The sequence below is a fragment of the Carassius gibelio genome, chromosome A6 (genome assembly GCF_023724105.1).
Source record: "Carassius gibelio isolate Cgi1373 ecotype wild population from Czech Republic chromosome A6, carGib1.2-hapl.c, whole genome shotgun sequence".
NCBI classification, from domain to species: domain Eukaryota; kingdom Metazoa; phylum Chordata; class Actinopteri; order Cypriniformes; family Cyprinidae; genus Carassius; species Carassius gibelio.
The window spans coordinates 19697191-19713113 of NC_068376.1; the positions used below are offsets into that span (position 1 = coordinate 19697191).

General features: G+C 38.4%; 2 protein-coding genes across 2 annotated transcripts in view; both read right to left on the reverse strand.

Annotated features, from left to right (window-relative positions):
- Window positions 1–1272: 1272 nt before the first annotated feature.
- LOC128015636 (transcription factor MafAa) lies at window positions 1273–5501 on the reverse strand. Its single transcript, XM_052599667.1, has one exon. The coding sequence runs from the start codon at window positions 4680–4682 to the stop codon at window positions 3750–3752; it is 933 nt and encodes a 310-aa protein (XP_052455627.1). The 5' UTR covers window positions 4683–5501; the 3' UTR covers window positions 1273–3749.
- A 5619-nt stretch (window positions 5502–11120) lies between these two features.
- LOC128015637 (zinc finger CCCH domain-containing protein 3-like) overlaps window positions 11121–15923 on the reverse strand; it is a 60562-nt gene continuing 55759 nt past the window's right edge. The window contains exons 10-12 of the mRNA XM_052599668.1: window positions 13872–14035; window positions 13441–13610; window positions 11121–11590 (exon numbers count right to left, since the gene is read on the reverse strand). Coding sequence (XP_052455628.1) covers window positions 11520–11590; window positions 13441–13610; window positions 13872–14035 — 405 coding nt within the window. The 3' untranslated portion in view covers window positions 11121–11519. The remainder of the gene's footprint in view (window positions 11591–13440; window positions 13611–13871; window positions 14036–15923) is intronic.

Sequence of the window (15923 nt, forward strand, 5' to 3'; positions counted from 1 at the left end):
TATATATATATATAATAATACAATAAATGCCAGAAGCAAAAGAGGTTAAGAGAAACACTAAGGGACTAACCATCCACTTTAGACTTTAATACAACAACAGGTGCAGAGGGCCGGGTAACTTCAACAAAAAAAGTTCAGCCACCAACAGGCTGTTGTCATCTTCACATAGATTATGCATCTGAGAGAGAGAGAGAGAGAGAGAGAGAGAGGAGAGAGAGAGAGAGGAGAGAGAGAGAGAGAGAGAGAGAGAGAGAGAGAGAGAGAGAGAGAGAGAGAGAGAGAGAGAGAGAGAGAGAGAGAGAGAGAGAGAGGAGAGAGAGAGAGAGAGAGAGAGGCTGAAACAGCTTAGAACCCCGAAATTAGAAGATGAGGAATCTTACGTTCTATCACATCAAACTAATCTTGTACAGTCTAGTTCAAAGCATTTAGTAGGCTATTAGAAAGCAGTTTATTCTGATATAATAATAAAAAATTGAGGAACATTTAGTGCAATGTAAGGGGAAATTAGTAAGAAGTTGTCAGTCAATGTCAATGATCATAATACTGTCGCGAAGTCTGTATAACCTTAAGCAGTCAATTGCGGCTCAAACTATTACAATTAATTAGAGTTTAAAGTTTGCCATTGTGAAAAGAATTTGCCATCGCATACTTTTAAGCTTCATTTTATTACACGGGTAAACTAAACAGTGATCGCGAGCTTTTAATTATCATCGATTAAAAGACAAAGTGTCACTCAAAATCATTTTTTTTTCTTACTGGTCCAAACATAATAGGAATAAGGAAAATAGTGTGAAGAATATAAGAATAAAATTCTTATTTATTTTTGCTTGTTTGTCTAGCCTACGTATCTTTCGACTTTCCTCTAATAAATAATTTCCTTTTAAACGGGTAAACAAAAACGTTTTAATTTTGTAAACGAATGTCACATAGGCTATCAAGCAATTATGAAGTTGTTCATTTTCGATTGAAAATAAAAATCACCATTACACATCAGTATTAAACCTCTGTAGTTCATAGTATCAAAAATATTTTTTGAAATAATTTTTTTCAAATGTAAACATAACAGATTGAGCTTTTGAAATGGTACGATTCGCCATATGCGCATTGAGGCACTTTATATAAGACACAAATCATTCCTTGCCTTATTTTTATTATTTGAATTTAATCTGTCATTTAAGACAAATAGATGTCATTGTAAAAATAACATTTTGTTTTTGGTGTAACAGGAGATCACATATTTTAGCCGTGAAAAGTGATTGGAAAACAGGCTGCTGCATTTGACAGGAGTTTTTATTAAACATTATGAAAACAAGATTTTGAACAACATTCCATTTCGAAACATTTTGGTTTTTTATTTAATGACACGTAAGGACATTTATCATTTCGATAAATAAATAGAAATTATAGGCTATGTACAGTTTTTCTTCAATTTTACTTATTTTTTTTTTTATTTTTTTTACATAAGACAGCACACGTGACAGCACATATGGTTATGTAACCTCAAGCCGCTGTGCCTCAAATTAGACCAATAGACAGAGAGATTTCTTCATAACGAACTGTATCATAATTCATAATTTAACCGAAGAAAAAAAAAAGCCAATGTTAACAGTGGTTTCAGGCGAGATATCAAGCAGATACTAACCCAGGTAAAGGAACATACCTGGACATCTTATTTTAGAAGTCTGGACGATAGATCTGTTAGGAATCTAAGCATACAAAGGTAGGAAATAATCTGAAAACTGATTTATGACATTTCACGTGCATTAGATAATCCACTTTGGCAACTTCTTCATTTAGCCAGAACAAGATGGGCTGTATTTCAACCTCAAATGCGCATGATTATTTATAGAGAAGTTTGCACACAAGCCCTATTAATGTGGAATTATATCCGCATTTAATCTCTTGACATCTACCTGTAGTGTAATTCAGTATGGTCGGTAGCCTATTATCATGACAATGTTTTAATGCAAAACAATAGGCAACTGCTTTATACAGAGTATGCTACAGTTTTATTATGTCACAATAAAAAGTTAAAACAACCATTCTTGCCCTTACGAAGCTTGACATATATTTGAAGTATGTCGTTCATCATCCAGTCCATTAAGACATATATATCTTTCTTCAAGAGGTGATCTTAGTTATGTCTAACCAGTTTTCTACATACCTTCATTTATTCTGAAGTACAAAATTCACATAATCAGAGCTTCTGTTAATTGCTTTTGAATTTGGTGCATAGAATATTAGCAGCAATTAAAGACCTTGTGTTTATATGCACTTTAGATCGACTATGTCCACCATAACAGCAATTCGATTAACACAGAGGAAGCGAAATGTTATATAAATCCCAATTCTTCGAATCGTAGTGCAGTGGACTTCCTTTGAAAATGTACGTATTCAATAGGATGAGAATATTTGTTATTTGCATGCTACTACATACAAACATTGTATTAAGACGTTTTAAATAATCAAGCAAAAAGGACTTTAAAAAGAAAGTTAAATTAACACACCATTTGACCTCTACATATGTACAAGTGGGAATAAATAACTCTGGCTCAGGTCGGTTTTTCCCCCTTTGTTCTTATTCTGTAACTTTTAAACAACAGCAAATAAATGCAAGGACGGATTTCATGTGGTTTCGCAGGTACGCCTGAGTTCCTTCAGATACACGGCTTGTGTCGAGCAGATGAAACGAAAAGAGAGAAAGAGAGAGAAAACAGAGAGTGGTTAAGGGCCATGCTTTTCATCCAAGTGCTGTATGAGGAAGAGAGAGAACTGGCGCGTTTGGAGTACCATACATGTCCCGCATGCAGGATTATGGGGTAATGCAGACTTGAGCAATGCTTGAGGGCCCTCGACGTTCATAAAGTCCCATCAACCTCAGTTCTTGACTGAGAAATGTCAAGAATGTATTGCCATTCACCTTTCTTTCTAATAAATGTTTTAATATGATTATTGTTCCTTGCAAGGTCCCTTCACAGGCTGGAGTTTCGTTTCCAGTATGTTCTCATCGCCATTAAGACTCGTAAATCCGCTTAAAAAAAAAAATAAGGAAGCAACTGTATGTTTAAAAACGCGTCGGACTTTGCAGTTGACCTATTAAAAAAAAAAAAAAAAAAAAAAAAAAAACAGAATCCAAAGCTGATAGGTCGTTGAAGGTTATGCGTGATCCCATATTTAGATCGGAGGTGTTATGAAGTAGAAGGGTCCGTGCAGTAGGCCTGTCTCTGGAAGATAGTCCTAACATTACACTAACTTTAAGACTTTTATGGTACAGTACTATATTTATACAAATAATGCGCGAAGACTATAAATATGTCGCTGTAATGTTAGACTCTACACTCTCAAAAATAAAGGTTCTTTAAAGTTTCATTTTAGCACTTTAAGTTCAGCAAAGGACTTGCTTGTCAGTAATCGTTTTGGCGGTAAAAGTGGGCAGTTCTTTGGAAAAGAAGTGCAGGATGTTACATTATGGGTTCTCGATTTGCACATTGGGTTTTGGGTTCTTCAAAACACCAAACAGATGTTTCTCTAGAGTTCCTGAGAATCAAATATTTATTTGTGGAACTTAAAAAGGTTGTCCTATGACATCAGACCTTTATTTTTAAGAGTGTACGATCTTAAGTGGACATTGTGAGTAGGCTATTTAAAATAAGAACTGCAAATTAAATTCACTCTGAAAAACATACAAATTAAGGTTTAAAAAACGAAAACGTAGGTGCGGGAAAAAAAGTCTTTAACAAGAATCACTCTCACATGAAGAATTCCGAGGAAGTGGTTTTTCCGTGAGTGCCGCTGGACGGGTCCCGAGTGTTGCCGCCGCCGTTAAATGCTCGGCTCGCGAGCTTTTCGTACTTCTCCTTGTACAGGTCCCGCTCTTTGATCAAACGCGACACGTCTTGCTTGAGTTGCTCCACCTGGCTCTGAAGCGTGCACTTTTCGCTCTCGAGTATGTGGCGCTGCTGCACGCGCTTGTAGCGGCACGACTGCGCATAGCCGCGGTTCTTCAGGGTTCGCCGTTTCTGCTTGAGACGGATCACCTCTTCTTTGCTGAAGCCTCTCAGTTGCCGATTCAGCTCGCGCACGGTCATGCTCACCAGCTGCTCGTCTGAGAAGCGGTCCTCGAGGCGCGCGTGCGCGTGGTGGCCGTGGTGATGATGGTGGTGGTGGTGCACCGGGTGGTGGTGACCGTTCGTGGCCGTCGAGAGGTCTTCTCCGACGTATTGCTGACCGCGAAATCCCTCGTAGGGCTGGTGGTGATGGTGGTGGTGGTGCGCGTTACCGATAAGCGCTTCCACCGCGTCCTCGGGCGTCAGGTTGAGGGCCTCTGGACTGATGTGATGCTGGTAGTTGGGGATCCAGTAGAGATCTTCCAGCTGCGGTTTGCCCGATGAGACTTGGTTGTTGTTGTTGCCACCGTTGTTACTGTTGACACCATTTCCGAGGTTCTGTCCAGGCTGCGATCCGGGACTGGGGGCACAGAAACTGGGCGAGGAAGGCACCGAGGAGCAGGGTGTGCTGATTGGGGTGGAGGATAGCGAGCCCGGGGGCAGGCGGTGGCAATAGCGGTCGGCCTCCGGGGGCTCTTTCTTGACTTCAAACTTCATGAGGTCGAAGTCGTTGACATATTCAATAGCCAGGGGGCTGTTGGGCAAATCTGCGCTCATGGCGAGATCGGTGGCCATGTCAGTCCATGCGAAGACACCTACCCCAACAGCCAAAGCGACACGCGTGGGTTTCACTGGGATTATAATGAATAGCCTACTGATGAAGATGAAATGGCCAGGGTTTAATACATTAGCACGAGCTTCTATTTATAGTGCAGCGAGACACACATATGCCCATGCATGTAAATGAACTTATACACCTGCCAGTTTGCCTCTTGTTGACAACTTATCCCAGGTCAGATTCACGCGTTAATATCACTGGCCAGGGTGGCAGAAACTTGAAACTCGTGAACTCAAAACCACCAACCTGACTTATCCTCGCTTCACCGTGTTAAAGCTTACATGGAGTTTCAGAGAAATCGTCCTTTGAGTAACAGAGACTTCAGATATCCTTCTTCACCTCCTTGTTTTAAGTCCCGTTCAACTGGAGGCTGTGAAGTTTAAGCTTACATGGGAAGAAGGCGAGAACTTTCCTCACATGTCGCAGAAAAGTCCGCGACACAACAAATGCGCGCGCATCAAGTCGAGAAGACGTCAGACTTTACCTCGAAGTCCAAAAGGAATGATGCTGCTGCTTTTCTTTCTTTCTTTTTTCTCACAGTCACCAGCAAACGCGCACCGCAACAATGTGCGTGACAAATCTCAGTGTAAGTTCCTCTGGTGGGACGCTCCAAAGCAGCTCGACGAAGGATGCGGAATTCTGGCTGCTAAATTCACCTCCCTCCGCTGTCACTTTTAAAGTTAGATGGACTGCTGTCACCGTTGCTTTACGTTTACGACTAGAGCTTCCTTCTGCACTGTTGTCCACCGCTAACACGCAGTATCACTAAAGCACTGAAAGGGGCAATGTATACCACTTTATAGACATGAAGCGTCCCACCCAGAGAACGGAAAGGACCAATGGGAGGAGGCGTAGCAGGAGACATATTCCTGTAGCAAAGCATCTGTGTAGCAGCTGGGCCGAACGCGCTCAACCGCCCCCTAGCGACGCCACCCCCCGCAACCGCACGTGGAAGGTGAGCGCGAGGAAAGGCAAGAGGCCCTGCTCATCTTACTTAGAAAATGTTTATTTAGAACAGAGCAAACATTTCTTAAACGTTATATGCAATGCAAATGCTGTAGGGATAACTTAAACACATTTATAAAATGGATTGTACAGGTTAGAATTTTCTTGACCAATTTAATTATGTATTTCATAGACACACATTAATTTATTTTTAAATGATCATATAATTAGATTGATTTATTTGAACTAAAGTCAGTCTTATGAGAAATTGCAATAGGCTTGCAACGAGAACAAAATTAATACAAAATTAGAGGACAATTATGACACAATAACACAATGTTTGCTCTTTTAACACTTTGCTACAGTAAGTTATTTGCTCATTTAAAAAATGTAAATGTGCTTCAGTAATCTCCAGTGCAACGACAATTATGAACAATTTAAACTAACTATGCGTAGGCTATTTCACGGAGCATCACATTTCCTTTCACAACGATTATTTATTAACAATTAATTATTTGTTAAGTTAGTATTTATTTATAAAAGCGTGCTATCGTTTAGAATCCAGGAGATATGACATATGAGATACATATGAGATGCACATATATAACCTATATATATATATATATATATATATATATATATATATATATATCCCTAATGTGTTTGGACAGACCGTTTAAAGTTTAAATTTATTAGATAATTATGTATTAAACTGCATATTTCCTTAATGTGTTGTAACCCCGTGAACAGTCATTCAGTGTATTGATCTAATAGGATAACACACACGCAACTTTCCTCCCCGCTTATGACCTATAGGCAGTGATGAACTCAATAATGCGTGATCCAGCAATAAAATCAATCCACATTTCCGCCGGATAAGGAAAAATGCTCAATTTGTGCGGATGAGTTAATTATGATCCGCCTCGCCCGTGCCAGCCACGCTCCAGATTTCTTTAGCAATTAACCTCTAATTGCATCTCGACTCATCTGCGCGGATCGACAAATAATTAAGCTCCACGCAGAGCGCGCCTTCATCACCACAGCATATGTCTTATTCAGACGAGCCAGTCTCGCGCAGAAAGAAGTACCCAAAGAAGAGGGTCAGTCTATTCGAGGCAAAGTCCTTATTGCAGTGTAAGGATACAGAGGAATGTAGATCAATATAAAATGTTTGAAATATTTAATAGTGCTTTGTTAAAAAATAAAAAATAAATACACGAGGAGGAGAGACACTAAAAGGAAAGGTTCACATAAAAATGAAATTTGTTGAAATTGTTCTCATTTCAGGCCATCCGAGATGTAGATGAGATTTTCTTCGTTTGAACAGACTTGAGTTATTTATAACAACATCACTTACTCACCAATCGATCCTCTACATTGAATGGGTGCCATCAGAATGAGAGTCTATACAGCTGATAAATGCATGACTCCGGTCCATCAATTAATACATTTTTTTAACTTCAAACTGTTGCTTTTGCATAAAATATGAGTTGTCCATCTATAATATTGCTTTCTCCAGTGAAAAAGTTGTCTCATCTGAATCAGGAGAGAGATATGCACAGATCAAGCACTGTTTACAAGCCAAAACAGTTCTAAACAAATATCTCATTTTGATGTGAGAGAACAGTTGATGGACTTTTCTTTACTGGATTTCGAAGAATTATGGACTGATATTTTGGTCAAAAGTGACGGTTTAAATTTCAAATTGATTATTTTTTTTTTTTTTTACAAACACGCTGCTTTTCACTTCATAATTGATAGCCTGGATTATTTGTGGATTATTGTGATGCTTTTATTAACTCTTATTCTGACTGCAGATTATAAATTTGTGAAGAAGATATATAAATGTTACATTACTCCAAATATGTTCTAGTGAAGAAACAAACTCATCTACACATGGATAGCATGAGGGTGAGTACATTTTCAGCAAATTTTCATTTATGGGGGAACTATTCCCATAATAACGGTGTTTGACAGGTCTTTACTTTGCACTACTCACTCTGTAACTGGCTGAGAGGCTTAATACTTGCCAGTTTGATTTAATGTATGTGTATTTTCTAGGCTTCAATATTAAGATTAATTATCAAAATAAAATCTGCTGTATAACTTACATACTTCTTACTACATCCGAGACCTCTGCTAACTTTATGTAACATGTTAAGACTTTCTTTCCAGGTGCCAATGAGTGAAATACGGACACGCTTGAGGCTCAAATCTGCCAACGGAGGGGAAAAAAGAAAAGCCAAAGAGGACGGGACAAATCATATCAAGGTATTTAAAGATGAAGGTGCGCTAAGTCATTATGGAGGTTTTATCAAATAAGCATGAGTGGACCTCAAAGTCCAAGCTAAGCAGTCTGCTTTGAAAATGCCACATTTAAGAAGATCTGCCATCGTCCATTCAGTGATCGGAGGTGGGTGGGTGTGATGTGGCCGAGGGCTTGAGACATAAATTTTGAAGTCAGGGCTTTCATTGTGCCTTTGCATATTGGGAGTTAGCTGCTGGTGCAATTCTACCGATTTAAGCAAAATGGACATCAGCACGTCCAAGGAGTAAAAGAGTATGAGAATGTGGAAGAGAGAAGGGGGGTTTGGACTAGACATCTGTGAAAATGACTGAGACGGATTTGTCCGGTTAACCCTTCTTTAGCCAAAATTGTTGAGAGTTGCGAGGTGGAGTAGGGGGTTATCGGAAGAAGGTTTGGAAAGGAGGTTTTTGTGTACCTCAGAATCTCACAAATGCCTGTTCAAAGACTCAGCAGTAATCATTTGACTACATTCAAACTAACAAGTATACAAAGTTCTATGAAGTTCTCAGCGAAAAAGTGAGTTAGACAGAGCAAGATGACAGAAAATATAAGCATGTTAAGTGTTAAAGAGGAAAATAGACTGATTCCTTCAAGAGAACCAAAAAAGTTGAAATGGACAAAGGAAGAGATTTTATAAAAATGTACTAAAAATGGCATACAGAAATAAACCACAAGCAGAAAGATTAGAAAAAGACAGCAGCATGAAAAAGGACAGAGGACAGATATACTAATGACTACTTGCACAGAAAGTATGATCTTTATTGATGGGCTGGAGTCTTTGCTGAGCTGTAACAAGTTTGTCTTTTTTATGCCTAGGCGATCTATAGAGGTAGAGAAATATTACACTTGACCTTTCATGCTTTCCTTTTCTCATTCAAGTGAGATTTTCCTCGAAAAAATGTGAATGTGTTTCCTCTTTTCTCTCTCTCTCTCCTCCTCCATTCTCTTTCACATGTGCTTTTACTAAAAATTGAAATATTGATCTTAATTAGAGTTTGCAGAGCTCAGCAGCTCGCGTTGAGCTTTGAGACAAGCGGCAGCAGACATCTGTCTAAGGCACTTACATCTTCGCCGTCGGAGCGAGAGAACGAGCGGGAAGGGGAGGGTGAGAAAAGAAAGAGTGATTGCTACTTGGATTTCTCTTTCTCTTCCCATGCAGATAACAGAAACTGGTGAGTGACCATAGTTAAAGAGCATCATGAATACAGATGTGTGCATCACACCTCACATTTTTTTCCGCCCTTCTGTATAAGTCATCTTAAGGATTATGACTTTACTGTACAAACTCTGTAGTTTTTTAGTTCTATGGTAAATATTTAGGGGTTATTTTGTTTGATATATGTATTTGTATGTTGAAGATTATTCTGCATAATGCTGCATCTGAGACTATGAATGAGAAATTCACATTTGTTTTGGCACCTTTAGAGATGACAAGATTATAATAAAAAAATCCTGTACACTAACTCTAAACGCATGTATTGTTTGAACTGTAAAATTGTTTAAATAATCATTTTAGGGTTTTATGCATCATGTCTAGGTAACAAAGTTGCAAATTTGAACTTTACACAGCAAAGGTTAGTAAGTTGATAATAAAAGAGAACACTGACTGATGCGTTTTGTATATAATTGTGTATATTATTTGAGTAGTAAAGTTGTTTAAATTGTTATTTTAGTGGTTATTGTAGGGTTTTAGGCAAGTTGTAAACTGGACATCAAACTGCAATGGCTTGTAGCTATATATTTGAAAACATGAGTATTTTAATGTTAACATTGCTAAAATCATTTAATGTGAATTTTTTCAATCATAGTCTCATGTATGACGAGTTAATTTTATGGTAAACAACATTATGCAATATATTCTTAAGTTTACTCTCGTGTTAATACTTGTTAAACCTGTGAAGTTGCTTAAATTGTAATTTAACAGTTATTTGAGGGTTTTAGGCATTATGTTTAGGCAAAGTTGTAAAACGGGACAAAACTTTACATAGCAAACGTTAGAAAGTGAGTCATGTTAACATGACTAAAATCATGTAAACCGATGTTGTTTGAGACTTGTGGCTATATATTCGAATTTGAACCCAGACATTCCTTTAAAATAAAAATAAAATCTGACAGCAAGAGCTGCAATGCAAAATAGACAAATAAGCTAACAGGCGTTAGGTGATGTATGACAACTTTAGTTGATTTTACCACCCCCAAATCAACATGCATTCTTGTGAAGTATCCCTTCATGCATGATCGATTAAATAGGGGAGAAAGATAGACAGAAGTCAGATGAGGGAGTGTTTTCCTTCCCTCCATACCTCTATGTCATTGTAAACGTGGCTCGCATCATGAGCATGGCCTTTATCTCGTTAACACGGCGGCAGGCTTGTCAGTGCCAGCGAGTGTGTCGTGTTCCGCAGCGAGACCCTCGCCACGGTGTATTAATGCCTCCTGTCGTTGCTGCCGGTGACTGTTAACCAGGTTTCCCGTCGTGACCAGCAGTCGTTTGTCACAGAGCACGGAGCACGACGAGGCCTTGGTTCAGCGGAGCATTAATAGTCTGAATATCAGCAGTCTCCGCACAGTAAGGAGCGTTCAAGGGATTACGGCTCCCATCATCCCCTCTGTTTAACACTCAACATACTAATTACATTATCAAATAGAGAAGAGGGAGAGGAGGAGGAGGAGGCGGAGACAGGCTCATATACGAACGGATCCTCAATCAAATCATGCATTTTGGGAAAAGACAGGCAGAAGAAAAGGAAAATGACATTGTCAGAAATTAGTTGTGATGGATTTGGTCTGACAGCAGTTAGAGAGGAAAAAGTGCGAAAAGAAGAAAAATGAGTTTTGAGGAGTGTGAGGAAGGCATAAGGTTTTTTTTTTTTTCGTTTTCTATAGATTCTTTAAGACTCAATTACAGTGACAGACTTGCAGCCATGAGCAATGTTCTTTACATCCACCTGCCTCACAACACGTGTAGAGAAATGCCGATACTTTTCACGTTAAATCATGTTATTCAGAAAACAACTTGGGAGTGAAGTGGTTTGTGATGTTATAAGGTTTAATAACTGAAAAATTGGTTAAATATGGTTAAAAAAAACTGAAAAATGTAAACTTATATATGCAAACATGCTCGCAAATAAAGACACAGTCGTGCAAATCACAAAGCATTTTATTTAGTAATTTTTTGAAAATACATGTTCACAATACATTCGAAAGGATACAATTTATTTGCATAACAAACCACTACAGAAATCGTAGTGGCTACAGAACGTCTGCAGTTTTTCAGAACAGTATTTGGTTATAATGCATACATTCAGTTCTGTAATAGTGAACACTTATGAACATATTCAGAGAAATGTTAAAGGAATTCTTAGAATTGCATTTCTTGAAACCAAACATATGACTTCACACCAAGAAGTGGCTGTAAAACTCTCAAATAAAGATGTCTTTGTAAACCATTTAGTAACAGTTTAGCAGAATTTCACAATTTTAAATAAAAATTAAATAAAAAAAATATTCTATGGTGTATTACCATTACCAAAACCCACCATCAACCCTCCTTTGGCAAGCTTTCTGTCTGTGTTGTAGATAACAATCGTGGCTTGATATGTAGTTTCTTTCCTGTAAAAGACAGAAGAAAGGAGAGGAAAAATTCCTCTAGGAAACAGTCATTTTTCATGTTTTTAAGGAAGTGTATTATGATTTGGTTCCACAGCAGTAACTGAAGCTAAAAGTGAAAGAAGTTGAAACGTTGATTTGTAAAAACAAGACAGAAAAGAAATGAATAGCACCTGCTATATAATGGCAGGAGTAGCTATTGTTCTGTTTTAACTGATAGAGGAATGACACAGGAAAGTGTGATTGTCTTAGGGTGAGTGATAGCACAGAGTCGGAGGGATAAAGAGAAGATGCAGGCAGTGATGCATAGAGTTATGGGCTAATTTTTGCAAAGCAGAGAGAAGAATCGTCAAATTCATTAAACCTCATGCTATGAAGTTTTGAATTTGAGAGCAGTCTGTGTGCAGCAGATGATTTCAGACAACAGGTTAAGAAAGTGACGTGAAAAGCCATGGTGGTTTGGTGGGCACCTGTGCTATTCTGAGACACAGGGCTGCCATCAATGATCCCAAAGGAGAACTGATCTGGAACTTGGCATGAGAGATATAGGAAGTTGGCAGAGGGATGTGCGTGTGTATAAAAAGCATAAATTTGTACAAATACCCAGACATGATGCAGAAATACACATACCACCACTTACGAAAGCTTTGGAAATGCAAGGAAACACGTTTAAGTGTTCATGTATAGAGAGAAGAGAATGAGTGTATGGCATGCTTCAGTATGACCATATGACTCTGAAAAGACACTGTTAGGATGTAAAGTCAGATGTTAATCACAGCAGTTTCTGTTCCGCTGGAACTAATTTAAGAAAGGAAGTTTGAAAGCATGGGAAAGGAGAAGACTGGACAGTTGAAAAGCGTTCAGATGGATTCTAAAAAGTTAGAAGCAGTTTCTCAGAACCTTTAAAAGAAGCTGATCATTTCTTGCTGGAAAATGACGTGTGTGTGAGGGCAGTATATCATGTTTGTCTTTTTGAGTGTGGAGAGAGAAAGACACTGTTCCATAGGGTGCGGCTGGTGTGTGTGTGTGTGTCAGGATATAGGGGCCCCTCTCCTCTAATCCTCTCAGTAAGACTGACATGCCAGCTTCAGCTGTGCCTGTCCTTAACAACAAACCTAAATATTAGTAACCCTACAGTAAGTATTATATACCTCATGCAGCCCCTCTCTTAAATAATATCAACCCCCTCGATATTATTAACCCCATCACTGCGTATTGAGTAACCCAACTATGTACTCCATAAATATTTATTACCTCCTTGCTCTTTATATAAACAGTGACCCCAAAAAGTATTTGGACTCTTAAGCCACACTTAACAAGCCTATTTTAAATTGATATCAGTATGGTATTGCAATGCATTAGACACAAAAACATAAATCCAAGTGGCATCTGCAATCAAATTTTGCAAGACTTTTTCTTAGGATTAAGTTGATTTTTTGGAGCCATATATTTCTAATGACTTCTATTTTTGGTGTGCTTATCAAGTAATTTCCTAATTTCTTTCACACAGGCATCCAAGCAGAGTAACAACAGACGTAGTTATCCGTCACATTAACTTTGGACATGAAAGTGCCCAAAAACATTTAATCTTATTTTTTTAATAACATAATTATAATTTAAAACCTAGGAAATGCAAGTGTCTTTTTTTGTGTGTGAAATGTTTTGTTATCTTTCTTTAAAGGAACCACCTGGTTTTATATTTTACTAATGCAATAACATTTATACATGAGCTTAAGTGGTCATATACTTTGGGTGCCAATTTATGCATCTCATCTAGTATATGTTACAATTATAATTTTATTTTACACTGAAATTGTTTTCATCTAAAGTCCTCTAGACATGTAAGTACACACCTTTGGCATGAGGGCCTGCAGCAGGAGGGAGCTTTGGGGTTTCAGGGTTCTCTGACATGTCAATAGAGCTGGACAAGGAGATAAAGGAAGGCAGCTTTTCAGGACCCGAGCTGGACGGGCCCTCATCTGCCTGTATGGACTCTGTCTGAAGAGTCTGAACATCATCTGAACTGAAAAACACCAAAAATTATAAGATTCTTATAAGATTAACAAGATTTTATTTAATTTTCAAATTAATTTATAAATAATCTGCATGCTTATGGGAGATTAACATGGTTATTCAGGTCACTTCCCTATAATAATATATTTAAATAATCATAACTATAATGTTTTTGTTTTTTTAACTGAACAGAAAGGAGTAAGAGAACACCTCTTCTCTTGTATCAGTGACAATTAAGAATCATAATGCTATATTAGTTCCTGATCCTGACCTCTTTAAAATGTCTCTAGTATGGGCTTTCTTGGCTGGTCCAAAGCTTGCGCTAGAGCCAGTACTTTTCAAGCTCTGTCTGTGGTGCAACTTGCATTTGGATCCATGGGGACACACGCCGGTACTGGAGAAGTCTGGACACGCCAGTGTGTGTTTCTTCTTACACTGTGAAGACAGCAAAACATTCATGCTTTATTTCTTTATATCCAGAGTGACAATGGATGTTTAATGGATTTGTTATGAACACGTGGGACACTGTCAAGTTAAAATCAAATAAAGATTTCATGTGTGCCCCACTCTGTAGGACTGCACTGAAATTAGCAAAAATGAGTGTTTGTGCGTGATCACACATCAGTAGGTGCATGCATCTGATATGTGAGAGAAGGTGAGCATGTGTTTGTGTGTGTAAGTGAGAGTAGGTGAGAGTGTCTGTGTGCCTGTGTAATTTGGGCGTAAATTGGTAGTTTAATTCTTCGGGAGACCCGATCCCTCCCACCTGTCAGAGGAGCTAATTATACCTCACTATGGGGTGAGGAGAGCGAGATGTGTGTATAAGTGAGAGAGAAAGACTGGGCGAGTGTGGGGCATGCTGCTCCAGAAATAAATAGAGAGAGTGAGAGTGTATGTACTGTATGTGTGTGCTGAAGGGAAGGGTGGCTGAAGGATCATGTGTCCGGGAACACTGTGGACTCCCTGTCAACCCCTGGGGCAGACTGTCCAGAGACACTTTCCACAACAGCGATCAGGTCAGAGCCTCAAGCGGCCTAAAATCACCAAATTTACAGCTATTAGGAATTATTTTTTGGTGCTTGGAAATGAGATACATAAACTAAACAGTTTTTGTTAAATTAAACCCCCAGGGACCGTCCACACAGAAAAAAAAAAATTTTGTAATCCAGCTGACCGACTTTTTAAATTGTTGCACATGTGTCATATTGCTGTTTTTTTTTTTTCAATGTCTAGTAACACAGGCACCACATTTTTAGATTACCAAAATGCTTGTCAAGACCCCTAGTAAAGCCTTAAGGTAAATAAATCCAGTGTGCCCTTTAGGAGGTCAAAAGCACAAGATAGATATGATACAGTCAAGATGAAACAAAACAAAAACAAACCAAACTCACACTCATACCAAAAAACAGAAAGAAAAAAAAAACATTGGAGTTTGTGTCATAGACACTGTAACTTACTACGTAAAGACATGTATAGTGTGGCTATGGAGTCTTTTTGTACTATTATACAAAAAACATTAAACATGTATATATTTTATCTATACACAAACAGTCTAGTGTAACTGGATTTTCATGAAAAAAAAAAACCAATGGATCTGGGTCTCTAATGTCCTCTAAATCATCCTATAGACAACATCATCACTCACCACACTCATGGCTAATTGGCCCAATTTGCTAAATCCCTTGCCACTTGAATTCAGTCGATTCCAATTCCACCCCATTTCAGAAGAGCATTTGGGACCTTTCTTTTTTTAAACACCCATTTGTTTCTTGTTTGACTGATAACATCCATGTCAAGCTTTAATCATTCAAAGGTCTGGTGAAGGCAGATAGAACCCATGTGTAAATTGTGAAAAATTACAAGCATTGTGAAGTGCGATAATCTAATCAAACTGCATCTGTAATCTTTAAGGGGTCATATGATGCTTTTTTTTTTTTTTTAAGATCATTACTTTGTTATTTGGTGTAACAGAATATGTTGACTTGCTTTGATGTTCAAAAAACACGTTTTTCATATACTTTACATTATTGTAGGTTCTCTATGCCCCGCCTCTCTCAAACTCTCTCATCGTTTTCAAGTTCCTTCTTCCGACAAGCGCAGTCTGCTCTGATTGGCCAGCTGACCCAGTGCATTGTGATTGGCCGATCACCGCAAGCACTTAAAAACAACAACACTTAAATTGCCTCTGCTATGTTGGGCCCCAATATCATGGCCAATATGGCACATTGCATCTGCCCAGGCTGTTTTTCAGTTGAATTTACCTACTATCACACTGGCCTCTCTGGGGCATTTATAATTCAGCAACATTGACTGCCTCCATCGA